The 27,169-nt window shown below is 41.2% G+C and overlaps 1 protein-coding gene across 1 annotated transcript in view; it reads right to left on the bottom strand.

Annotated features, from left to right (window-relative positions):
- MYO1E (myosin IE) overlaps nt 1–27,169 on the bottom strand; it is a 198,905-nt gene that overhangs the window by 111,953 nt on the left and 59,783 nt on the right. Inside the window, exons 2-3 of the mRNA XM_041745375.1 lie at nt 7,664–7,807; nt 183–272 (exon numbers count right to left, since the gene is read on the bottom strand). Coding sequence (XP_041601309.1) covers nt 183–272; nt 7,664–7,807 — 234 coding nt within the window. The remainder of the gene's footprint in view (nt 1–182; nt 273–7,663; nt 7,808–27,169) is intronic.

The following is a 27,169-nucleotide window of genomic DNA, read 5'->3' as shown; positions in this document are numbered from 1 at the left end:
GCTTTTCTGAGCTGCATTCTAAAGAGCAGCACATCATTAAAAATCAAACAATGTCACCTACTTGAGCTTCCCCAATAAATAATTCACAAGAAAATGCAAATGTATTGCCAACTTAAAGAAAAATTACCCATGCATCATAAAAGCCCCAAACACTATAGTAATTTATGTGGCATATAACTTACCGCTCCTTGGTACATTTCAATTTCCTTTTCCCCAAAATATGGCATCTGCTTGAAAGGGTTGACTGAGATTAATACGGATCCTATATATGTCTGAATTTATATCCAGTTAAGGTCCAGCATTAATCTTCATAGCTACACATTTTTCAAATTAAGTAACCAGATGTTATCAAGAATTCATAATGACTGTTCAAACAAAAACTCAGATACTTGTGTTCTAAAAGATTATAAATAAAGACAAAAGCAATTACCAAATAGCTCAGGTTTTGTTCCTCTCCTGGAAGAGTAATGAGCTTAATTACCAAGGTGCTACAAAAAGAAATCATTATTTTAAGTGATTTGAAGCACACCCTTTTAACTGACATGTATGGGTAGGAAAAAGCAAAACAACCCAAAATAGAAATGACCTAGGACTGAAAAGTGCAGTTACCATTCCTTTTCTCAAATAATATTTTTTCCTGGAAACTTGCATATCTCTTAGGTATACTAAAAATGTATTCACTTACTCATTGAACAAATAGAGGGATACAAGATGAACTAAATAGTCCTACTCCTTAGAAGCTATGAGGAACTGAGTTATATCTGTAAGACATTATTTGGAGCAGAAAATCACAAACCCACACAGATCAAATTTAGGGAAAGAAGGTATTATTTCTGCATGGGGAATCCAGGAAGGCCTTCCAGAAGAGAAAGCATTCATACTGAGTCTTAACTGTTTTATACAACACATTTTAACGTGCCCCAATGAGTAAAGTATTATTATAACATAAAAAGTATTTCCATTTATTCAATAATCAACTAGTTTGAATTGGGTGTCCACAACATGCCAGGCACTGTCCTGGATACTGGGAATACAGCTGTGAACAAATTAGAATCGTTAAGCTCCCTCTTCTCATAGAAGAAAACAATTACTTAAAAAGAGAGGGGGGCACCTGGGTGGCTCAGTCGGTTAAACAACTGCCTTCCGCTCAGGTCATGATTGAGCCCCACGTCGAGCTCCCTGCTCAGCGGAGAGTCTGTTTCTCCCTCTCCCTCTCCTTCTGTAGTCCCTCTCACTCTCATAAATAAATAAATAAATAAATAAATAAATAAATAAATAAATAAATAATCTTTTAAAAAATAGAGAACAAACACAACAAAATTCACATACTCAAAATTGTTTCTTTTAATCAATGATTTCAAAATGTTTGGATAATTTGAAGTTAAAGACATAAAGCTGTGATATTTCCTCCCCTGAGGGGATATTTATATATTTATATAAAAGACCTGGGTGTCAAATAGAGCAGCAAAGGGAATCCAGTCAGATTGCCTAGTTGCCCAAAGCCCACTTTGACTCTGACCTTGGGCAAGTCACATCTCTAAGCTGTGGCTAATGGATGATGGGGTCCAATAGCACCTGATAGGCTTATCATGAGAATGTAATCAACAGTACAGAAGGCTCAGCAGTTTCCTTAATTCATGTACTTCAAGATGCTTGTCTTGTCACGTGTTAACATCTTTGAGACATGGCTTTGGTACTATTATTGAACACAGATGAGCGAAATATGGGATAGACCAGTTAATATTTGAAAACTAATATGTAGACAAGGTGAAAACATGGAATGATTCGGTTGCAATTTTGCTTCCCCTTTCACTGACTAGAATGATCTTCAGACTTGAAAGGGCTGAACATGAAAGAGCAGGAGAGGAGAAAAGGGCCATTGTAAGAGCACACCAGGATGCACCCAGTGCTAACCTGGGGGCAGTTCACGGCAGAAATAGCAAATGCATGTGACCTGCAGAATCCTAACTGGAAATCACTGAAGAATCAGAAGAATGGCCAAGTCTAAGTGCCATAGTCAGGTGAGGCCAACGACAGATTAGTAGTGGTCTTGTTTCTTGAGGCAAAATTTAGAATAGGTAAATTTATCATTAAAATTATGAAGCAGGGGCATCTGGGTGGCTCAGTAGGTTAAGCGTCTGCCTTTGGCTCAGGGTCCTGGGATCAAGCCCACATTGGGCTCCCTGCTCAGTAGGGGAGTCTGCTTCTCCCTCTACTGTTCCCCCTGCTTGTGCTCTCTGGCATACTCTATGTTAAATAAATAAATAAAATCTTTTAAAAAAGAAATTAAAATTATTAAGCAGATAAGAAACGTCCATGATGTTTTAGCCAAGACTCCGGAAGTGTTGGTAATATGAACACTGATCGAATACACACACACACTTACAGGGTACAAATTAAGCTCCTAATGATAACCCTATTACCCTTTTAACTCTTTTTTTACAATGAGGAAACTAAGGCAGAGAGGAATTTTAAAACTTGCTTGAAAAAAAAATTGAAAAGAAAACAAAACTTGCTCAAAATTAAAAAAAAAAAAAAAAAACTTGCTCAAAATCACAAGCTAGTAAGTGGCAGACCTATGATTCAAACCCGGGCAGTCTGGTTCTAGAGTCTACACTTTTTTTTTTTTTTTTAAGATTTTATTTATTTATTTGACAGAGCACAAGCAGACCAGAGGGCAGGAGAGGGAGAAGCAGGCTCCCCTGCTGAGGTCTCCATGTACCTCGGGATTAAAATAAACCTGGCCAAGTATGATCTGTCCATGGAGGAGGGTGTGCCTCCCCCTAGCTGTAAAGGGAATGCAGTGAATGCCACCTCTCCTAGACAAAGCAGCACTGCACTCAAAGAAGAAAGAGCTGCCGGAGGACATGAGCCAAAGCTATCAGCTCCCCACCAACCGCTTCTTACCCACCAAGCCCTTGGCAATCGGACAAACATGGACTAGACTGCATGAGAGCTCTTATAGGAAGCAGTATTTTAACTATTAATAATCTGCTATATAAAAAAAAATCTTAGAAAGTCTGGATTTTCACTAAGTCATCCACATAAATTCTAAAGGATTTAAGGGCCTGATAAGACAGAGGGGGAAAAAAATCTCTTTCAGATTATTCCAAGCCAATCTTGAATCAATGACTCATAGAAGAGCGAAAACTATTAACTATTCCCTCAATCTCCCAGTAGGGTTCTCGAAGTCAATTATTATTTGGGAGGATTCCTGAAAAATAACGTTTGGTTTGAGATGAATAATGCAGCTCTTGTCCATGCTAAATCACTACACGCTTACTTAGATCAGAAGAACTGAGAGAAGAGAATTAATTTAGAATTTGAAGAAAACAAACACATTTTAGTTATTTCAGGTGTGAATTTGGCCTAATCGTTTCTCTAACAGTCTGCCCTGTTTTTCACCAGGCTATGTCTGCAGAGACCTCAGCTACTTTTTTCAAAGCACAGGTCCCCTACTGGGTTGGGTTATTTCCCAGATAACTCACTCCCACTCCCTACTACATAATTCAAGTGTGCCTTTGGAAAAAGCTGCTCGGGCAGGATCGGAAGGTAAACTGTCTCTACCCACGTAATCTTTGGCTGTGAAGGTGTGGCCCAAGGTTAATTTTCAAAATATATGGAGATATGAGACTATGATATTATACACATGCATACCAAACAGACAAAAACAAATACATGTCATCTTGTCTAACAGAATATTTGGAGGAGGAAACGGAGGAGAAGACCCAACAGATCTTTGATGGTTTCTTGTACGCTTGTGGTGGATCTATGAGTTTTCATTGTTCTGCAGCAGGGATGACAAAAAGAGAAACATGCCCTGAATTTTTCATAAAGCTCAATGTATTCAATACAAAGGACTGTCCTTTATTCTTAGATTATCTCCTTTCTACTTCTGGGGTATTAAATGTTTCTTCCTTTTATGAAATGTGATGGTAATACAACTTCTGTAAGTTTGTTTTTAATGGTCTTACAAGCAAAGTTGGGTTTGACTTAAAATTTTTTTTAATAATCAGTGAATTCCCCAAAACCACCTACACTGATCTAGTTGACTTCCCTGGATTTATCAGTTAGGAGGCGCGGGAAGGTGAGGTGACTTGCCTGAAGTCACATATGGGCAAACTGGTCAAGCTGGAACTTGAGCCCCTGACTCCAGCCACAGACCAACACCCATGTCACTGCAGCAAGCTGCCCCCTCCACTTGTACTGACTGCCAGGGGCCAAACCTCACTCAAAATAGCTGCACTGCCTTGGGCCCTGGTTGGTCGGGCACAAGAGTCTCAACTAATTCAAGGGCTGAAAATGCCAAACACACTTGAGTGTGGTCTTTGAGTAAAAACAAGTTGGAGTGCTTTGCACAGGAACTATTTTCGTCAGCGAAGTGGCTATAAATGATGTCTTGCCACGCACAAGAGCGAATACTGCAATGTTTTCCTCATGTATTTTAGAATGTAATTTTAAGAAGTGTGGCAACATTCAAGAAAAAAACGGATGGTAAATTAAACCTTCCTTGTCTTAGGATAAATAGCTGAAAATTACAGGGTTTTATTGGTAAACAGTGTTAGCATTTTCTAAGAGGATTTTTTTTCCTAATGTAGAACAAAGAAATGTACATGCAGCCTGAATGCATACAATTGATTGTTCCAAATGCTGACCTTCAATGTGAAACTGTGCTGGTATGAGATGTAGAAGAGGTGCAGTAAGCAATGTTATAACTTAATATGAAATTGAATCTCTTTCTTGCTTTAACTATTAAGCTTAGGAGTGAAAGGGGGAAAATCCTCTTTAAGATAATGTTATTCTATGGTAATAATAGTCCCATAGCACTGAAGGTTAAAGAGGATTTTATCACTTAAAAGAGGGAAAGATCTGCAGTTAGACCCTTGGTATTATTTCATAAACATCCAAAAGAATCATCAAGCTTTCTCAAAGCTGAAAGGTGCTCTGTGCTCTTGATGGAAAGCACACGGATGCGGAGTTTCTCGTGTATTGAGTGGGTAGAGATTTCTAAAACATGAAGCCATTAGTGGTCAACTAACTCATTTCCTTGGTAGAACACACGATTAGTCAGCCATTGATTCAAAGGCATTAATTCAAAGGCTCGTAATCAGCCCCCTCTGTGTGAGTCATTTGAAACTTCTGCTGTCTGAATATAAAAAGCAAGTCTTGATAGTCAACAGATTTTCAATGAATGCTTAATACAATGCACCATGCCAAGAATTATGCATGAAACTAAGAAATATATGAGGCAAGATGATGCCATTTTTGTTAAAATTAACAAAAAAGCACACATACACACATATGCATATATGTATGTGTTTAAATTGAAAAACATACACCAAGAGGTTATGGTGGGATCTTAAATGATGTTAGTGTTCTCCTTCCTTGACTGTGTTTTATAAATCATGTGAAATGAACACGTTTACTTTTTAAGTAGATATATGAAAGAATGTCCCTAGTTTTAGGGGTAAATCCTCTTTATGGGGAGAAGTGAGTCTGCCCAGCTGGACGATGGACTGGCTGATGATAACCACTAACATGTTTTTTTCAAAACCCATGTTTCTATGTAAAAAACATAATAAGCTGAACCCATGTTCTAAGAACATTCCAATAAATTTGTTCAACTATATTCAGTGGAAATTCACCTTTTATGGGCTTGTCAATAAACCAATTCTCCAATTAAAACAGTTTCTATGGTAAAATGTATTTGAATTTTCAATAAGCAACTTTAAAATTGAATTTTTGGAACGTAACTCAGAAATGTGGAAGGAACTTATACACTTGCCTTAGTATATGCTAATAATAAGTAATGTTTACTGTTACTTACTGCATTCATTATTTCATTTAACCCTACAATAGCTTCATGTGGGACATTTTATTATCATTCCCATCTTACAGGCAAGGGAATCAAGGCACACAGATCACAAAAGGCATAAAAGCTGCAGGAGGTCACCAAGCCCATGTAGAGTTGGGTTCAAAGCCAGGGAGTCCAAATCCATATCCTGCACCCAACCCTTATCACCTGGCAGTTCCCCTGTGCCATGGGACTTGCACATCAAAGGGATTAAAATGTTTTCATGGTGATAAGCCCAGATAAAGTGAGCATGTTTTAATTTTTTTGACCAAATAAAATGAAAATTTACCACTGAATACAACTGCTTCCCTACAATTAAATTAAAAGGAAGCTCTGCACAGATAACTAGGAATCAGCAAATGTTTTCTGTAAAGGGCCTGAAGGTAATGATTTTAGGTCCTACGGTCCAGTGGCAACTACTCACCTCTGGCTTTATAGCTTGCAAGCAGGCACAGACAATAAGTAAAAGAATGAATATGGCCATATTTCAATAAAACATTTGTTATATAATGGGCAGTGGGCAGATTTCATTTGCAGGTGGTAGGTCACCTCTCAGATCAAGATGCTATTATTAATGTAGCTAACAAATCCAAACATATCTATTAATAGTTAAAAGGAGGGGTTTAGGCATTGAACTACCCAGAGATTTGGTAAAAATTTCCTCTGGCAAATAAGAAACAGCACAGTACTGGTCAGAACCATCCAAGTGTCTTGGAATAATTTTGTTAATTAGTATTGCTGGATGTGTTGAATATATGTATTAGTATATCCTGTTGTGTTGAACTCCCCACTCACGAATGATGAGAAAGGCAGTCCCTGCAAAAGTATCGTTGCATATGTATGGGCACTTTTAACTAATAGTCAAATGAGTGGCATAAATAATAACGAACAGAAGCTACAGATGTTAAAACTATATATACCTCTTCAAGCTTTGGGGGTTAAAATCTAAAATGTATGTAACGACAGTTGCAAAGACACCACCTTTAATGGTCCTCTGAAATACCTTGCCTTCAGAAGTTAACAAGAGCATCACAGTTAAACCTTCTGGTACAGCAATATAGATTTGCACAGACCTTCGCATATCTAAAATTCTACAATAATTTCACTAAGAGATCTTTATATAGTTGTACCAAACAAAACTGAATCCTGTAGGAACTTAAGCAAATATCACAGTTCTCTGTTTATAATGAAGTCAACACACATTTGAATCAAATTTCCATTCTGAATTTTTTAAAGCCCCATAAAAAATGGCATCTGGCAAGCTAAAATTGAAACATAAAGAACAACTCAAGAATGTCAGGCATTTTCAATAGTTGATCTTCACTTCTCATGTTTCCTTTAGTAAACACAGAATGCAGAAAAACTGGCAAAATTGCATATTTTTTGCATGAGGCAATCTTTTTAAAACCTTTTAAGTCTGAACTTAACTGTCTGCTTTGTAATTGGGGAGCTCTATCGATAGAATTCTCTGCAGGCCAGGACTTTCCCTAGGAACAGCAGAGGTTTTAGAAACCACGTGCGTGGCTAAAGTACGTCAAAGGTTCAGTGCCATCGATTGAAACAGATGAATATTGGCTGCATCCTGATTTCGTGAAATTCCAGACAAATAATTTAGCATCATCTTTGCCCTTCCCACAACCTCAACCAAGGGACAGAAAAGTACAAAACCATGTTCTGAAATGGTGAAAATGATTTGAGCACATAGTGTCAGTTCAGAATTTCAAGTGGATCTTCTCATGCTAGGAATACGCCACGTTACTATGGATATGGTCATCTCAGAATAAGTCCAAAGAAACTAATAAAGGATACAAAAATGTAGTCATCCATGTATCTCTTCTTTAGGTTCTCCACGATGGCGTTCTCTGTGATCTTGGAGAGCAGGACCATGTCATCCACGCCACTGTGTTTAACATTGTGGCTCTGCCAGTGGTACCGGTAGGCACCTTTGCTTCCCTGTGAACATAAAATGCACAATTATTAGGATGGTTTATTTTCTCCTGGTGAAAAAAAAAAAAAAACAAAGCCACTAAGTTCCCAAATATTCCTTATATCAAATGCTGCAGAATGAGCACAACAAAGACTTTGTTATCAACAGATCTGAATTCAAATTTCAGTTTTGCCATCTACGAACTAAGAAAAGTGGAGAAGAGTCATATAGGTTCATTGTGTCACTTAAGCTGCTCTTTTCTCATTTGTAAAATGGGAGAAATTAAGACCCACTTCATAGAGTTGCTGTAAGGATTAAGGAAAAATAACATATGAAGTCCTAAAGAGTATTTCGAGTATAATACAATAAATGATTAATGATATCCAGTAATTCCTTCAACCTTATTGTTTTGTAGAATTAGCAACAAAATAAGCAATAAAACAGAAACTTTCTAGACTTGTTTTGCAAATTATATGACAAAACTCAGAAGCAGAAGCAGTATGTATCACACAACAGCTAGGTAACCTCATCCTAACTTCTCAAGCCATCTAAATTATTTTCCCTCCATAAATTTATCACTATCAACATAATATTGGCCTTCCAGATTCAAAAGATAAGCTACACTTTGATGGCTGATCACTGCTACATTAATGAGGAAATGGACAAGACAGCCTAAATGTGATTACAGAACATGCTGTGGACAGGAGGACCTCATCCAGTCCCACAGCCTCCTTGGAGAGATGAAGCGGTAGCCCTTTTCTTCTTATTGGATTTACAACCTAACACCAGAGGTGGCCTCTGAACACCCTGTGACCTGCAGGAATTCCTTTCACTTGGCCTTTCTATAGTGGAATGCCCGTATGTTCAGCTATGTGCAAGTCCTGGAGTTAGAGGCAGATGGGAGCACCATGGTGGCTGCTCTTGGGGAGCTCATGTCCTTTGAAGGACCCCTAGATATTGACAGGAGTAATCCATTAATCAGCAACAGTCAAAATGAAAACTCATATAAAATGGATGTTCCAGCAGTGCAGAAGACTTCTTTGTCTTAGGAAAGACAGAAACAACTTCCTGAAGAAGGTGCCATTTGAGGTGGATCTAAATTATTTTGAATTTGCCAGAAAAGATGAGACAAGGAAGGATAGTCCTTATAGTCTACACTCACTAGGGCAAAAATCTAATATATATGTGATAATGGTAAATGATATATGACAAGTTATTAGAAGATCCTCCCTTGCCTTCACAGCCTACAAGCATCCTACTGGAGATGTCATGTCATGTGCTGCACATGTGTGGTGTTCATTGACCTGAGTGACATTCGGCTCCTGCCCCCATCCTAAGAGTTCACTTTCTTTGGGGGATTTAGATGAAGGAGAAAAAAATTCTGAATAAGGGTAGTAAGGGTATCTAGAAAGGCCACGTGCTCAGACATCAAAACTAGGATGAGAAAAGGTCATAAGGAAGTTCTTTGAGATAAAGGGAAGGTGGAAGGAAACAAAATAAATACCATTTAAATTCCACTTTTAGAAATTGTGTAATGTTTTCTCTGTAGGAGATGTGAGTCCTTCATAAGAGCAATTCTAAGAGGCTCTAGGAAAAACAGTTTTTAAAAACCAGCCAGGAAAGAGTTACCATAGGAAAGGCATACCAGTGCCATGGGCTGAAGCTCCAGAAAAGGGCTCTGGAAGGCTTGCCACCCATGCTGCCTTGCAGAGGGCATCTTTATATGATATATTTGGCTTTTGCAGAACCACATGCAGCATCAGTTCTACAAAACTACCCCAGACCTCACCACACCTTCTTCCTCTTGTGGCACAGCAGAAAGAGAGAAAAAGCATCCAGCATGACTCACTGGATCTCAATCAAATGTCCACAGTCTACTTCCAACCAGATAAAGACTCCGGGCAACTCCTCTCCTTCTCTGTCCTCCCTTCTTTCCTTGATTATTTTTCTGGGCACTCACAGAAATTATTCTGCCTAGAAAATTAGGGCCACAGAGTAACTAACCAGTAGGCATGTTTGTTTGCTTTTAACCCCTATAAATACCCACCTACTTAAGAGGCCAAAAATGTTATTTTCTCTTTGAAAAATGTAAGCACGGTTTTTAAATTTTATTTGTATTTATTTATGATAGGCACACAGTGAGAGAGAGAGAGAAGCAGAGACACAGGCAGAGGGAGAAGCAGGCTCCATGCACCGGGAGCCTGATGTGGGATTCGATCCCGAGTCTCCAGGATCGCGCCCTGGGCCAAAGGCAGGCGCCAAACCGCTGCGCCACCCAGGGATCCCTGTAAGCACGGTTTAATAAAACAGAAGGGTATTAACAAGCTGTTATTTAACTCCTGCAAAGGACAAGAAATGGAAGGGCTCTGTGTCACAGTGTATGTGTTGGTACTGATCCACAGAAACTGCCTCCTCAAGGTAACCCCAGTTGGTCTTGGTATCCAACCTAACTATCTTGATTCTGTCTTGCTGCAGAATGATATATTACTGTCTGTCCCGTTTCAGAGGCAGTGTCCTTTTTATGGTAACTATTTCTCATTAAAACAGGGCTTTGTGGAGTTCATTGACTCTCATGATCTCAAATATCCCTCGATGCCAAAGAGTCCCCCTTGGGGGCCTTCAGACCTCTATCTATTAAAGAATGAGGAACCAATAGTGAGACTGAGTAGTTACTATAAGCAAAGCAATCAGCCATTTGATTTGTGGTGGCTTTTATTATTGCAATCAACTCAATGATAGAGGGTTAACATTCCCATGCTACGTGGAAGGAAACAGACTTCCCAACTAGCAAGCAGCAAAAACAAGATGTGAACTCAAGTCTCTATGATGATAAATTCATTCAAACATCATTGTTTCTTCACACTGTCTCCCTGGAGACTTTACTGGATATTTCCACCTGTTAAGTTTAAGATGGCCACAGAATGATAGACTGTCTCCAAAACCGAATTCATCATGAAAGAGACCTATAATCTTTGTTAATGACCACTTTCTCTTAGCATCAAAGACTAAAACACTGGAGTTATTTTTTATTTGACACATTTCCTATATCCAGTTGGTCACAAATACCTTTTCCCCTCTTTCACCTCTCTGTCCCTCCTTCTCCCAGGTGATGATATATGAGAACTCATTCAACCTTCACAATTATCCCCCATACTGTGTATTATTCACTCCCTTACTAATGAAAAAAACTGTAAATTGTCCAAAGTCTTCTAATTGTAACATCTCTACTGTTCCCCACCTTACTATTACTTTCTCCTTCCTCTTCCCTCATATCTCTGCCCTGCCTCCCCCAAAAAATCAATTCAGATGAGGTAAAGGGAGAGAGAGCTAGAAAGGGTGGGAACAATCAGAGTCTTTGAGGGGAAAACTCACCTGTTTGGATTGCCAAGGACAAGATCAGAGCCCACCCCATGGTAAATGAAAGCTGGGCCAGGGCTGGGCCAGGGCTGGGCTGGGCAATTCTAGCACAGGGTGAGAACCTGGGCAGGGAAGCTAGGAACCGAACATAGATGCATAAGCTCTCATCGTTGCCCAGACAAGCTTGATAGTTTCCCACAGTGAAACAGAAAACTGTTTTCTGTTTTTCTGTAGGGGACAAAAGAGTTTGATCATAGCATGACTTTTCTAGAGGTGTTCCTTGGAACACAGCTGAGGACAGGCAACAAGTGGGGAACCCAGCAGGAAAATGGTTAACATTTTACAATCCTAGACAATGTTTCCGGGAGCAGAGGCCAAATGTGACCTTCAGACCACAAACTACTGTGTTACAATTGCAAGAATATGAGTTGTATTTGTGGGGCAAATAATCTTGACCTCTTTGCTTCTTGCTCTCACTCCTGACTGGGAGGGTGGGGTACAGGATTGGCTGACATGCGCGCTGGGAGAAGGAAGGACAGTGACAGGGACTTCCCCATCTGCTTGAGGAGGGCCACTTTCTTCAGTTGGCAAAGGCCTGGCTTACCAGGCTCTCCCCTCAGCAAGAGTCAGCTTCCTTCTCTTCTGTGGGCTTCTTTTTTGGATGGGTAATTCAAACTTTTTGCTTTTTTGCACTAAAAATAGGAATATTTTATTTATTTATTTTATTTTTAAAGATTTTATTTATTTATTCATAGAGACACAGAGAGAGGGGGGTGCAGAGGCACAGGCAGAAGCAGGCTCCATGCAGGGAGCCCGACGTGTGACGCGATCCAGGGTCCCAGGATCACACCCCAGGCTGCAGGCGGCGCTAAACCGCTGTGCCACCGGGGCTGCCCAAAAATAGGAATATTTTAAACAAGTAGGGGTACTCAGCAACTATGCATCCAACAGTCCTTAAAGAGCATGGTTCTTGTACCAAGGAAAGAATACAGCTACTGATGTGCCAGCTAAGAAATAAAAATGAAAATAACAATAATGATGATGATAAAAGTTACTCTTAGCCCTGACAATTATAAATTATGAGGGAAATATTTCCCATTAAGGATTGAGTGCAGACTTTCTTGGGCCTATATTTGGTTTCTTTCTTTCTTTTTTCCTTTTTAAGATTTTATTTATTTGAGAGAGAGAAAGAGCACGAGTGAGCATGGGGGTAGGGATGAGGATGGGGGGAGAAACTCAAGTATACTCCGTACCGAGCACACAACCTGACATGGGGCTCTATCACAGGACCCTAAGATCACACGATCTGAGATGAAAAAGTCAAGAGTCCAACGCCTAACTGACTGAGCCACCCCACCGCCCCTCCATATGTGGTTTCTAATGATGATTCTGTTTATTTAAAAGCAATGGATTCACACACAAGTTCTAGAAAGGTGAGTTTACCCATATCCACATAATGGCCTGGTTTGTTCCTCACACTTAGGAGGTGGCATCAAGACACAGGAGTCCCTCGTGCAAAGGAAGGAGCCCGCCTGCTGATTCTCTGATTTTAAAAGGCAGAGTGTCACTAACTTGCATGTGTTTACCAGGGTGGGGACCAGGAAGAGCAAAGGTGAGTCAGCACACAAAGGCAGGGATTGTTCTACCCTGAAACCCTACCTTAGCTCAGCCTTGGGGGGAGCCCCTGCCTGCCACAGCTTCGGTGCTACAGACACTCTTACTAGTGTCTCAGGCAGCACTGTTCTTCTTTGGTTCATCCAGGAGAGAGGAGGAGACCATATACTGGGTGACTACAGTCTTCAACACCCTTCGGACACCCAGAAAAGGGAGGTCATGAAATGTGCTGTTTAAATACAATAGGCCTAGTGTCGGGCAGGGCCTGGCTGGGAGGGGGTGATCATAAATATCTTATAGCCTTCCAGGAAGAGGAAACTGCACAGTATTTTTAGAGAGTAATGTGGAAATAGCTATCAAAATTCTAGCCACGCCAACCAATATAAAAATAGTTACTTAAATAAAAATAAAACTCACACTCTCTTTGTTCCAGCAATTACTTTTAGGAATTTACCTCAAGATATACCAAGTATGTACACCATGACGTATGTACAAGCCTGCTCACTACTGCAGAGTTTGTGATGAGGAAAACTGGACACGTGATTCGGGGGCACCGGTCAAGAATATGGCACACCCTACAAAGGAGTTCCAGTGGGTCATTAAAAGGAATCTGACAGAGAAAAATCTTAAAGATACCCAGTTTCATGAAAATCACAATCAATATGTGGATCGAAGCACAGAATGACTGCAGACTGCAATTGTCTCAAGTTCTTAAGAGACATCTGTTTGTTTTTTTGAAAAATACACAAGTTTCCATTGGGAAGAAAGCCTGGGGTTTGGGACAAGGGTGGGTGACTGCTACTTTCCATTTTGAACTTTTCTGCAATTTATTTTCTTTTTAACTATACGTGCATGTGTTAGTAAAATAACCAAATAAATAGAAATGTTGAAAATGATGCTGATACACTGGAGAATTTTCTGGGGGTGGTGTTGGGTATTGACGGGACTATCCCAAAGCTGGGATCATCATTGTAAGCCTGGGTTCTGTGCCGCTTCCAGGTTTGAAAAGTGGATTGGGAGGTGTTGCCTGGATGACAAGATATTATCACGTCTGGGATGTTTAGCTGGTCCATGAGCACAATAGGACGGCAGATCTGATTGCCAAAAAAACCTGGGACTAGAAAACTAGTGTATCACCCTAAAAAGCTGATAAACCATATTCTGATTGTGAACAATGGACAATGGGTAATGCTCTAGCCTGCTGTTGAACGGGGCTTGTTTTTTAATGGGATTTTTCTGTCCTAGTGAGTCATAACAGGAAAGGAACAGAACTATCTGTTGTACTTTAATCGTTTAGTTGACAGTCTAGGATTTCTACCTTTTGAAGTTCTGCTATTTGACCAGAATGAAACACTTCTATGGCAAATGATGGGGGAAAAAAAAAATCAACCATAAATATTTGTTTCCTCTGAGCCAGGCACTGTAAACTCACACTGGACTTGCAATGTCTTTCAACTTTATGGAATTTAGACACCCCCCTCCACTATGTTGATGATGTGAACATGTACGTGTGAAGCAAGCATACATGGGTATGTTGAACTGCAGTGAAGAGAGTACAAAGAAGTGTTTCTGGTAGAGTGGAGGGTGGGGTGGGGATGAAGCAGTCTGTAACCAACAAATATCCTCATTCCCCTAATCCTTCAAGTAAATGGAACTAACATTTACCGAACCCATAAAGATGTGCTGATATACTTTACATGATCTCATTTATTCTCACAGCTCTGCAAGACATGATTATTATAATCTCTCTGTCACTATTTTACAAATGGTAAAGTGACCCTAGGATTGTAATGTACCAAGCTGCCTCTGCTTAGAGGGGCTGGGGAACAGAAGCACACTGTGTGTTTGGCAATAAAGTGTAAGGAGTCCTCAATGAATACAGAATATGTGCTCACTAGCTATCATTCATGTTAAGTACATGTGACCTGACCAAAAGTTTGATATTTGTGTAACATTTCTACTGACATGATCTCAGTTAATCCCTGTGACAAAGGGCCAGGGGCTGACTTCCTTGTCTTTGTTCTTTCTGCCACATTACAAGTTACTTCCAATGTGATCATCAAGGCCAAGTGTAGATAGATGCTGGCTCCAGGATCACTAGGGCCAGAGTCTCCTAGCCAGGGTTGGCCCAAGGCAATCTTCCTGGAAGCGACTAGCGCAGACATAATTTATCATCTAAACAGGGACACTCTGAGTGCAGGAGGACTTAATAGCTTTAATAATAAAGCTGGAACATGATGCATTAACTGGGGCTGTCTTGGGTTGCATGGCTCTATCTGTGACCAACTTGATCTCAGAGAAATCATGGACAGCTTTCAAAGACCAGCCCTCCTAGCTAGGATCCTGTGCTACTGACTCACAGGTCTCCCACAAATCACTCAGTCTCTCAGCCCTCTGACCTACCCACTCAACAGAAGGAGGTTCCTGACATTACACTAACCCCTGGGGGCTGCCATGAGGAGCCTAAGGATCAAATAAGACTGTCAATGACCCTAGCCCCCAATGTCTCTCAGGGTAAAGTTGGTTTTACGTGATGACATAATCAGAGGACAACATGTGGATGGTATATACCAGGCAGGTAACATGGAGTGAGGGAGGGAAAAGAAGTTTGTAAGAAAATAACAAGAGATGGGAAAGTGCCCACATTTTGTTTTAATTGCATGTATGATATTTTTATATAAAATATCTATGTGGAAATATGGTTCTTAAAACATTGCAGTTGTTGCATCTCTAAGTGTCCTTTCTGTATGGTTTTATTTTTCGCCTGAGCATATATTTGTAACATGTGCACACACACAAATACCGGTTTTCAGTGAAAAAAGATAAGATTAAGGGACATGAAAGAATCCTGTGAAGTGAAATGAAACACACATGACACTATTTTCTGTATTTTTTTGATAGTCCACATCAGCTCAGGTCTCCAATTCCTGTTGTTTACTCCAGGTTGCAGCTATAAGTAAACTCTTTTAAGCACAAATGGATCCCCAGCAGGAAAAGAAGCAGGCTTTCTTTGACTTATGACTTACTCAACCTGGAACGTTGCTTCCAAAGCACCATTTTCTGTGTCAAAGAACAGTTCAAATCTAAGATGTTATAAATCAACAGTTAACATAGTTCATCAATTCCAAGATGCATTTTCTTCACATTCTAATATTCTGAAATTAGGATGCCTTTTTTTTTAAAGCAATCTCTACCTCCAACATGGTGCCCCAACCCATGACCCCAAGACCAAGTGTCTCATGCTCCATGGAATGAGCCCGCCAGACAGCCAAGGATGTACCTTTATTTATTTTTTTTATTAAAGATTTATTTATTCATTCATAGAGAGCGAAGAGAGAGGCAGAGACACAGGCAGAGGGAGAAGCAGACTCCATGCCCAAGCCCGATGTGGGACTCGATCCTCGGTCTCCAGGATCACACCCCAGGCTGCAGGCGGCACTAAACCCCTGCGCCACCGGGGCTGCTCAGGATGTACCTTTATAATCAATGTCATGTCACAGCTTAACTGACACTGGTTTCTTTTTTCTGGAGTTTTTTTTTTTTCTTTTTAAAGCAGAAGAATAAAATAATTATGGCTCTCCTACAACTAGTAGCATCTTTGGGCTTGATGAATCATGGCACATAACCCTTAGAAGGGGCCAGGCACTATTCCATGCACTTCACAAATATTAAGTCACTGTGTAGTATCATCAAAGATAAAAGTATTATAAAGATTTGCATTATTCTGGAAGCATCACACCATGGATCAACGTCACTTCAGGAATTACACAGTAGTTTTACCGATGGGTTGATGACTGCCCAGTTCTAGAAGCTTCGCTATGAAAAATGTTTGCAGCAGCAACGTGATTTCCTCTCTGATTTGTAAAGGTGTGTTCTTGATTTGTATATCTTTCACCCTAAAAGTTCCTTTAGTGTTAAGATTATTTGAAGCAGGAGGGTCCCCGTCTCTGCCCCCACAAGATACATCAACCATGGCGATTTAAAATGAGTTGTGCCCTTTATTCACAGACAACATCCTCCAGAGTTTCCCAAACCCAGAGTCATCTTCAACTATTTTCACAACTTTTCTATACCGTTTCTATGCTTTAACTGTTTCTATGAACTGTCCTTTTTAATTCAACTAAATCGTAAACAATCACCTCCATCAAATCACCAGTTTGGTGTGTTAGCTTTACTTCTTCCATACATGTTAAAATAATAATGAAGGCGTTCAATTTAAAATACACACTGTGGGGTTGTCCATACTGATCTCACCATCCATCTTGGTGCATGTTTCTTTCTTTCTTTTTTTTAAAGATTTTATTATTTATTCATGAGAGAAGCAGAGACATACGCAGAGGGAGAAGCAGGCTCCCTGAGGAAAGCCCAATATGGGACTCGATCCCAGAACCCCGGGATCATGACCTGAGCCAAAGGCAGATGCTCAACCACTGAGCTACTCAGGTGTCCTGGTGCCATGTTTCATATGTGGGGACCCACTGCCATTATCTCCTGGGTCCCTCCCATTAATTTCAAGTCTAACTGTTGGGTATGTATGTATGTATGTATTTTTATTTTAGGTAGACTCCACACCAACATGGGGCTTGAACCAATGACCCCAAATCATCTGCTCTACTGACTGAGCCAGGCAAGTGCCCCTAGCCACAGGGAATTGAAATGGCTCTATTCTATTTCTCAGGTGTATTGTTGTCTGTTGTGGAAAATCCTGCATGGGGGGGGACCAGATTCCCTTTTGGATAGTAGGTGAGAGTAGGTTTTGTTTTCACAGGTAGAAACTACTCTGGATTCATGTGCCAAATCCTCTGTTCTTTCCATCAGGGATCCCAAGACCCCTCCTCTAGTCTTCTCTCAGTCAGAAAACCCCCCGAGCCACATGTGGGACATTTTAGTGGATCCCAGGGTAAGGGCTTGTCTTGAGGCCAAGGAGGTAATTCTCTCTTGGGCACCTGGAATTTATTCTTTCTAGAGAGCTGGTAAGCACTGTTCTTTTTCCCTCTTAGTCTCTAGGAAATCTAGAATGGTGGCCCTCTCCCCTTTGGGAGAATATTCTTCTTCTCGCACAACAGCTACTTCCCATTACATGCCAGCACTGTTTTGAGTATTTTCTACACGATAATTTATTTGATCCTCACCACCTCACCAGGCAGGGAAAGTGAAGCACAGAGAAGTTAAGTAACTTGTCTGGCTCTTTCAATCCCAGGCCATCCGGCTCTTGAATCTTCGAGTTTAACCATCATATCTATTGCCTCTCATAATAAGGTGAGTGGCTGCTGCAAATAGCAATCATTCTAAAGTTAATAGTAATTGTGTGATTGCATGTTTACTATCCACCCTGTATCAGCCTCTTTCATCTGCATGACACCACGAAGCAGACACTTTTATAATTAGTATGGAAGATACGTTGTGCAAAGCCCAGCACCAAGGAGCCCACAGAGCAAGCAGTCTAGCTCTAACATGGCCCTGTACAAATCAGAGAAAGCTCAGTGCCATGGAATCAACCTTAGGAGAACATCTGTTCCCTGCTATGTCCCCAGCATGCAGGGCAGTGCCTGATACCTGGCTGGGCTCAACCAATACTAGCCAGGTGAATGAATTCCAGGCCACTGCGCTCATCTCAGGATTAGATACATCTCATTGAGGCAGCTGTCGGTGGGGAAAATGGGATTTCTGGGCCCAGAAACTGTCACAAGTTTCCAAAACTCTCCTATTGCCCCACATTGGGAGATCAAAGGGAAGAGACTTTGCCCCTAAAGACAACTCACCTTAATTGTTCATTGTCATCCAGGTAAGGAAAACAGGGTATTCTCAACCAATGGATGAGGACATTGCACGCTACAGCATAAAATCAACAACTGTATAAAATCCCCTTATAAGACAAATGCTACTTTTACTTCTGCCTCTATTTATATTTTAATCGAACAAATGATGAAGGGTCACACAGATGTCAGTCTCTATCTTTGCAGCTGAGGCTCTGCTAGATTGACAACATCCTCAAACACTAACCGGTCCTTTCAGGGGCTTCCTGGTCAACACTCCTTGTTTTTCGAGTACAAAGGTTGGGGAATACCATTCTTCTTACTAATTCAGCCTTGATTAGTATCAACAGACTTGAGTTCAAGGACAGGATCTACCTCTGTGACCTTGGGCAAGGTGCGTTTCATGGAATTTTATTCTCCACAATTAAGGCAATCTATTAAATGCTATATACTTAAATGTGATTTAGGGTTTGTATCTCTACTGACAGGACTTTCATTAACAGAAAAACCAAGCAAACAAAATCTTAACAGACTACGTGTTGTAATTTTTAGTTTGAAAATAATAGTCCCTGAAACAGTGGTAGCTGTTCAGTAAGTTTCTTTAACTGAATTCAGAAGTCGAAGTGATAATGCAGGCAGACCAGCATTACCAACACCAGTGTCTCTTGTTCATATTATTAATTGAATAGGAAATAAAAATAGGGAGGTAATAGAACAATTTCTTGACACACAAAATGAACTATTGCTCTGTACCAAAAAAGAAAAAAATCCTAATTTAAATGCTGTTCTGCAGAAAAATAAATATGCAGAGACTTGCCAAGAGACTGCAGCAGAGTTGATATCAACTTGATTAAAAATAGTCTCCCAGGACTCAGTATCATTTACAGCATCTTTCTATTCTGATTGCAAAATATGCATTATTTATACCATGCAAAATGGTGGAGGCATGACAACCCAAGATAATCAACAGATTTTATGTTTTAATATTATTTAATTTTTTGGGAAAATGAACTGTTTGGGCATATCTGAATGAGAAAATTGAATATTAAAAAAGAAGTTGACAATTCGTTTGTTACCTCAAATTTTTTTTTAAGCCTGTGTAGAAATACCAAAAAGGAATAAAGAGTAGGATTTTCAGTGGATATGCACCAGGTACAGTGTTGATGTATCATCTCCTACTTAGGGGTGTCATTTCAGGATGTGCTAAGAGAAGGATCATGGATGGGATGGGCTGTCTCAGAGACATGGACAGCCTTTGTCATGGATTAGCCATGGAAATAGAGTCTAAAAGCAGAGCTCAGGGGTGAGTGCTCATCCCCTGAGCACCACAGTCACTAGCCAACACTGAACAACAAAGTACAGAAATGAGAAATACCTTCTACAGGTAGAAATTACACTGTGTTCATGTTCCAAATCCTCTGCACTTCCCACCAGAGATCCCAAGACCCCTCCCCTAGATGGTGAAGGCTCAGAATAGCTCCAGGTGTGGAGACAAAACACTCAATCTAACCTCTCACTCCTTTTCATCACCCTGCAGAGGACACAGAACCCATCCTGCCATTTCTTCTCAGGACTCACATGTTGAACTTCAGGACCAATGGGGCTGGGCTGAAGGGGGCAAGGAGAATCCTGTGTACACTTGATAATGTCATTAAAAGCCCCACAGTAGACAGCAAAGCAGGCGTGGTCTCCTGATGCCCTGTTCTCAGCAAGTCACACCTCAGAAGCCACACCTGGACTATGCAGGGCCAGTGGCAGGGTGTGGGTGTCTGTGCAGCAAGGAGGAGCCAGAGACAGATCTCATCAAGTATTGATGTGTCCCATCCCTACAGAACTTCCAAGGGGCTTACTACCTACTGCTGTGTGCCCCCCTCCCCAGTTGAGTAAGCAAAGTTTGGGGATGAATTTGTAATAAAACCAATTGGGAGGGGGGGTGGTCAGTACAGCTTCACTCTGAGCTTATCCAAAGACCCCTGCTACTGTGTCCTTCCAGGTTTGGGGGAGGCCACCCACAAGTAGACTTTGCCTTCCTCTGACCAGCTTAAATCCTTAGTAAAGGTTCAACTGTCAACAATTGTCAACAATTACCGATTTGTAAAGCTATAGAAATTGGGAAGGGAGGTAAAGGGAGAGGGAGAGAGAGAGAGAAAACCCTCTCTCCGAGGGGAAGAGGAAGAGCTTCTAACAGAACAGAGATCTTAGTAGCCCTACGCCTAAAAAGACTTTTTTAGGAAGTTAAGTGCTTCAGGGTTATTTTGTAAAAGCAGCATTGCAAGGACTCTAATCTCTATCCTCGGTTTCTTTTTCTATAAAATGAGGATAGTAACAATATCTACCACTCAGGGCTTTTGTAGGAATTAAATAAGATAATGCATAGAGGGTTCATATTACACTGCCTGGCCTACCATTAGTGCGAAGTTGTCAATAATAGTTGTCAATAATAGCAAGTGACCTGGGGAGGCTGGGAGCCAGGAATCGTGCTCTGATTGGATATCTGATGTTTCAAGAAAGAACGGGGGAACTGTCTCATCGGGCTGATAAGAAGATAACAGCAGAGACAGGACTCAATAAAGAAATATGGAACTTAAAAAGTTTTGTGATGCTCAAGTGACACATAATTTTGTATGGCATGTGAGACATTTGAACCCAGATTCTGAGAATTGGGAGGTACTGCAGCAGAGCAGAAAAAAGACAGTCACTGCGAGAGAAGACACATAGAGAGCTGAAGAGGCTAACTAAAAAGGATGAAATACAGTAAGGATCATTTGAGCAATAGATTAATTCCTTACATGAAAAAAGTAAAGGTGTTCAAACCAACTACAAAGGAAAAAGGCTAAGGGCGGAACGCTTCTATATTTACATTCTGAATCCTAAATTTTTAGAGCTGGAAGGGGCCTCGCCTATAGATCAACCTCCAAGCTTTTCCTGTACTGATGAGAAATCTCAGACCAAGGGAGGTGCATGCATGTCCATGGTGCCAGCTACTTAGTGGTAGAACCAGGACTAGAACTCCAGTCTTCCAGCCCCTTCCCAGCACTCTGCAGCTCTCTGCAGCCAACCCCTCCTGAGCAGACCTGTAGCAAAGGTTTTTTTTTTTTTTTTTTTTTGGTAGCAAAGGTTTTTATCACCCACAGAGGTTCTGGAAAGAACAAATTAAGTCTAAGCATATAAATATTTTAAATTTCTCAAATAATAAACACTATCATTTGTGAACCTTGACCCTCTGGTAATCAGACTACATGAGTGTGCTGGTATCCATCCAAATATTAAATATTTGAAGAGCTTAGTTTCTTAGTGTTTAATATTAAGATAAACAGAAGTTTTAAATGTGCCTTCCAGGGGGTTATCTTGCATACAAAAGTGCACAGACCCCACACTTTGGGGGCCACTTTCCTGGGACCCTCTGCCTTCCACCCAAGATATAGGCCTCCATTTATGGGTGGCAGAGGGGGTAGGGACTGGTGGAGGGAGGAAAATCCTGGCATTGGCTTAAAACTTAGAAGTAAGTAGGTAAAGGCAATCTTCAGAATATGGGGAGAAATGTAAGAAGAAATTGGAAAGCCATAATCTAACTAGAGATCTCTGGCTGTAGGATTCCATGGTGCTCCTTCTAGTTCTAACTTTCTGCTGCCATAATCACTAAAATTGAAAACAAAACACAAGCTAACCATGTCTGATGTGATTATGGGCCATGGGTGGGTCACACCAACTTAAAGTTCACAACTCCACAGAAAATCCAAGAATTCCCTTGCTCCCTGTATCCTGCAAAATGTGATACAGCAGGCAACCCCTGCCATCAAGAAGTGTGAACCACAATGTTTGGGGAATAGGAAATGGGCACAGCTACCTACCACAAGTCAAACACTATGTTAGGTGCTTTGTTTCACTTGGTCTCAAAAGAATTGTAGAACCAAAGAGGTGCACTGATCCCTAGGTAACAGATGAAGAAGTTGGCCAGAGAGAGTGTCACAGAGTCCAGATCTGTACTTGGGTTTGGTGGGTTTAGAAACCCAAAGCAGCTCCCTTTGAGGCTGTGGTGGAAGACAAAAGAAGTAGATTCTCCATTCTGGGAAACTCCCCCAAGGGAGCCACATCTTCTGACAGCAAGGTTTCATGTACAGCACCGGAAGCTGCCTGTAGGTCCTTATGTGGCAAGTTGGATGAAGGATCACTTTGGCTATGGAACAGAGGTCACCACTCTACACAGAGGAGCATTTCAGGCACACTGCTGGGACTGACTCATAGAGAGATAATGGGTGCTGCGACTGGCCCCTCACTGGAGCTCAGAGGGCAGAGGGTTAGAGCTACTCTGAGACATTGTGCCTCTGCCTCTGCTCCGTCTCCTTCAAAATACTCCTCACAGCCAGCTTCAAAGATAGAACCCCACCCTCTGGTCTTCAGTATGTGTAGGCTTCTCATTCAATGTTCTTTTGGGAATAGATGATGGTTTCCCTTTGTGGCAAAGGTGCCTCCTACCACAATGAAGACACTTATGTTCCAAATAACCTCACAGAAATTCTCACTCAGACAAAATAGGCAAGACAGATGTGAATTGCCAAAACTGTTGCTGCTAGGGTTCCGCTGCAGGAACCTGCCACATAGCCATGCCAGGTGTAATGGCATGGCTACCTTCAGACCTGCAAAGTCAAGAGCAAGAAGGAAACTCTGGTCTTCCTTATAGTAGGGACAGGAATGGGAGTCAAGGGGGCTGGGACTGACACTCAAATGATCCCAAGGCAGTAGTGAGAAATCACTGTAGACAAGGAATCAAGACAAAGTGAGACCTGCTCTCTGTGTTAGGCAGAGTGTGCCTACCTAGTTATGGAGAAAACTGCTCAATTTTGGGCAGGGCCATGAATGGACAACAGGTATCAACATCACCACCTCACAAAGAGGGTTGTGCTCAAAAACTGCCAGCAAGACCACACGTGGATTTGTAAATGCATTTGCATGGTTTCTGGTTGCAAAAATGCTGAGAGAATTTGACCACACTTTGCTTCCAAGGGCACAAAAGTCCCTTTTTCCCTGAGTCCCAAACCCAAAATATGAGGACAAGTAGCACCAGAAGTCTTAAAATATGCTCTCTCCGGCTGTGACCTCTTCTCTTCCTGGGAGTTGCGTCAAAAGCACAGTGTTACCTACTAATCAAATAGCCAACACCCCTAGATACCTGGAAGGGACCACATATCAATTAAGGCTCACTGGAATCAAAAGCAAAAAGTTTCACTGTTTGTTTGGTGGAATTTGGCTTTAAGATGCAGAAGTAGCTACTGGTTTTACATTTACAAGAAAATCTCATTTTGATTTTTTTTTAATTCAATGGAGCAAGAGTACAAAGGTTAGGAAAGAGAAATAGTTTGAAATCCTGAGAAAGATAAAAGGAAAATGATTTAAATTAAACATGCGGGAAACATTAAAGGAGAGAAAGACATAAAACAACCCTAGAGACCTAAATATACAACATAAGAAAAGTTGTTTGATCATAGAGCAAGCATGTCTCTCTGATAAAATAAAATACTATAAATGCTCTCAAGGAAAAAAATTAAATTAAGAAAAAAGCTTCCTTCCGACTTCCATTCTAAGGAAATCACAATTCTTTTGCTTGGTACGGCTACAGTTTACACACTAACTGGTTATGGTCAGCTTTGAAAAACCTATGCCACATTCTCTAGTTAAAAAACATGTAAGTGAACCAATCATTGTTGGTGGGTAAATCTTGTTTGGTGGATGGGTTTATTCTGAGCAGCTGTGAATAAAGGCAAGAGAGATTTTATTTATTTATTTTATTTTATTTTATTTTATTTTATTTTATTTTATTTATTTATTATTTTATTTATTTTTTGGTCATTTAAAATTTTCACCCTTAAAAAAAAGATCTGTAGTGGTTTTAGAGGGCTCAGCTTTGAAGAGTGCTTTGAATATTTTTAAACGTACTCAGTTGGTGCTCCCCCGGGTCTCCAAATCAAGACTCTGTACCACCTTTTCCTAAAGGTATTTTTTTCTACAGGATTTTGTACACTTTCTGGCTGTAGAACTGTTGTTATTATTATTATTTAAACTTACATCAAATGCACTTCAACTGGCAGGCATATGAGTCGGAAATTAAAAGTGTTTTTGGGAGGAATGAAAGTATAAAGTTGGGCACCAGGATGGACAGGCATGCGCAATGCTACAGATGGTGATGGGAGGCCTAAAACAATGTGTCGTTCCTTTCTATTCTGTTTTGTCCCATTGTGTTTTGAATAGACTGAATCACTGCCCAGCTTTGGGACCCAGCCTCTGAAAGGCCCCATTGTAAGGGATATGCTTTCCCCCAGCAGAGTTAAGGTTGCTGTAGTAACCTTCACTATGAATTTCCTCAGCAGTGTGATGAAAATCTCAACTGAATTGTGACATTACTATAGTTACAAACAAGACTGCAAAATGAGCATGGGCCCATTTTGGGGGTCTTTTCTTATCTGAACATAACCCACTATCTGCTGCCCAAGTCATCCACATAGCCAAAGAAGGGATAGAATTTCAAGCCAGAGCTTGAGAAGTGAATCTGTAGAGTATAAGGGAGGGTCTCTCTGATTTGTGTGCAAGTGGTAGGAAAACAGGCGTTTGCAGACCAAGGCAGGGACCCCACAGTTCATGAACTACTTTAACCATAGAGTTTGCTGGGTTAGGAAAGCCACTTTTCTGTTGCTGAGCAGAGAGGCATGGGTACCCAAGGTCCAAACGCCACAAGCAAAGAATAAGTCTGCACTTTGTTTGGAGAAACAGTTCAGGATTCAGCAGTGCCCCTCTTACTCTGCCATGAAAAAGAGACAGAAGGGGACGCCTGGGTGGCTCAGTGGTTGAGCATCAGCCTTCAGCTGAGGGCATGATCCCAAGGTCCTGGGATCGAATTACACATCTGGTTCCTGATGGGGAGCCTTCTTCTCCCTCTGCCTGTGTGTCTCTGCCCCCCTCTCTCTGTCTCTCATGAATAAATAAATAAAATCTTAAAGAGAGAGAGAGAGAAAGAGAGAGAGAGAGAAAGAGGCAGAAAGCAATCATCCCAATTTACCAGATGGCATTAAACCAGAGTGAAACCCCTGTCCAGTGACTTCTGTAGATGGCTCACTATGTATCAAACAACATCCTAAGTTATTTTATATATTAACTCATTTACCTGTCCCAACAAACCTATAAAGTCAACATTATTATTAATCCCCATTTTGAGGATAAGAAAACCCAAATACAAAGAAGTTACATCACTTGCCCCAGACCAACACCAGTGAACAAGTATTCTCCTTCCAGCATCTATACTCATAATCTCTTCTTGTTTGAACTTTTCCACGTTAAGCACTTGGTGTTCAGATCTGGAGCTCTGGAACTTAGGAGCAAGAAATGGGCCAGGAATATCAATTAGAGAGTCCACCACTGGCTACTAAAAAGCTGTTGCCATGGACATGCATGAGCTTGTGAGGAACAAGGAAGAAAACAGGAGATAAGAAAACCAAGGATAGGATGCACTTCATTCGCTTGTTCATTCATTCCAACAGTTATATGCCTACTAGGAGGAGCCAACCACTGCTCTAGGTGCTGGGGTAACACTTGCACACTATACAGACAAGGCTCCTGCTTTCATCCTGCATACTTTCACTGGTGAGGCAGAAAATAGTTAGGGTAGCTAGAGAGATAGGAAAATAGAAGCAGCCAAGCAAGGCCAGAAGGCCAAGGCTGAGTACTTGGCACTGGAGACAGGAAACAGGCAGGCAAGATGGAATCCCCATCAGAGGGTGCAGCCCAGGTCACACAGAAACACTGTCTGCCTTCCAAAGGAAACAAGCCCAAACTCCCGTAGTCAGATCCCCATCCAATAAGAGAAATAAGGTCACCTCTAATCTGTATATTGCCTCCAGTGTCTTGCTACTTAGCTGCTGATCATCCCACAGGAGACCTCAAGTGACTCCAAGAGGTAGGCCAGGAACGGGTATCACGATCTACATTTTACAGTCTGGATCGGCTGGCAAAATGTCCCTGATACTTTAGAGGACCCCTGAGGAGTGGTGGGGATTTGGGGAGGACCAAAGAGCAAATTTCCGGTTGGGCTCATCAGCTTTAGGGGACATCCCTCTGTTTATCTGTCTAGCACGATAATGGCTATGCCACTCATTGCGGGATATTATTAAGCTGGGCTGTGAGCCTCTCTGTGTGCTGCGTCTCGCCTACTTCGAAATAAAAGAGGGGGCAGGAGGAAGGAACCAGAACCGGCAGCAGAGCTAGCCTGCTTTTAAATCTAGAGACAGGGTGAAAGCAAACAGCTCTTTAAAAACACAATTCCTAAGCTTACTGAAAGGTAGCAATCCCAGCCTAAAAGCCTCTCAGCTGGGTAATACGCTTCACCAAAGAGAGGGCAAGAGTATCAAGGCAAAGAAAAGCAGGAGACGTCAGGCTGTGGATGGAGGCCCTGCTCCATGCCAACTTCTAAGTCAAATGAGGAATTACAGTAACTCAGCCCACAGTGATTTCCCGTTTTAACCGATGTTTCCTGTTTTCTATGCTGGGCATCGTAAGGATATTCAGAACCAGACCCAGAGTTCACAGGCTCTCCCTTCACTGGGCTACATTCTTTTCTGTTCACTCATCGCATTATGTGCAACATGACAACCCAAAACAGATCTGTTTTCCTAG

Source organism: Vulpes lagopus, chromosome 2, assembly GCF_018345385.1.
Source record: "Vulpes lagopus strain Blue_001 chromosome 2, ASM1834538v1, whole genome shotgun sequence".
NCBI lineage: Eukaryota > Metazoa > Chordata > Mammalia > Carnivora > Canidae > Vulpes > Vulpes lagopus.
This window is presented reverse-complemented; position numbering and strand designations above follow the sequence as displayed.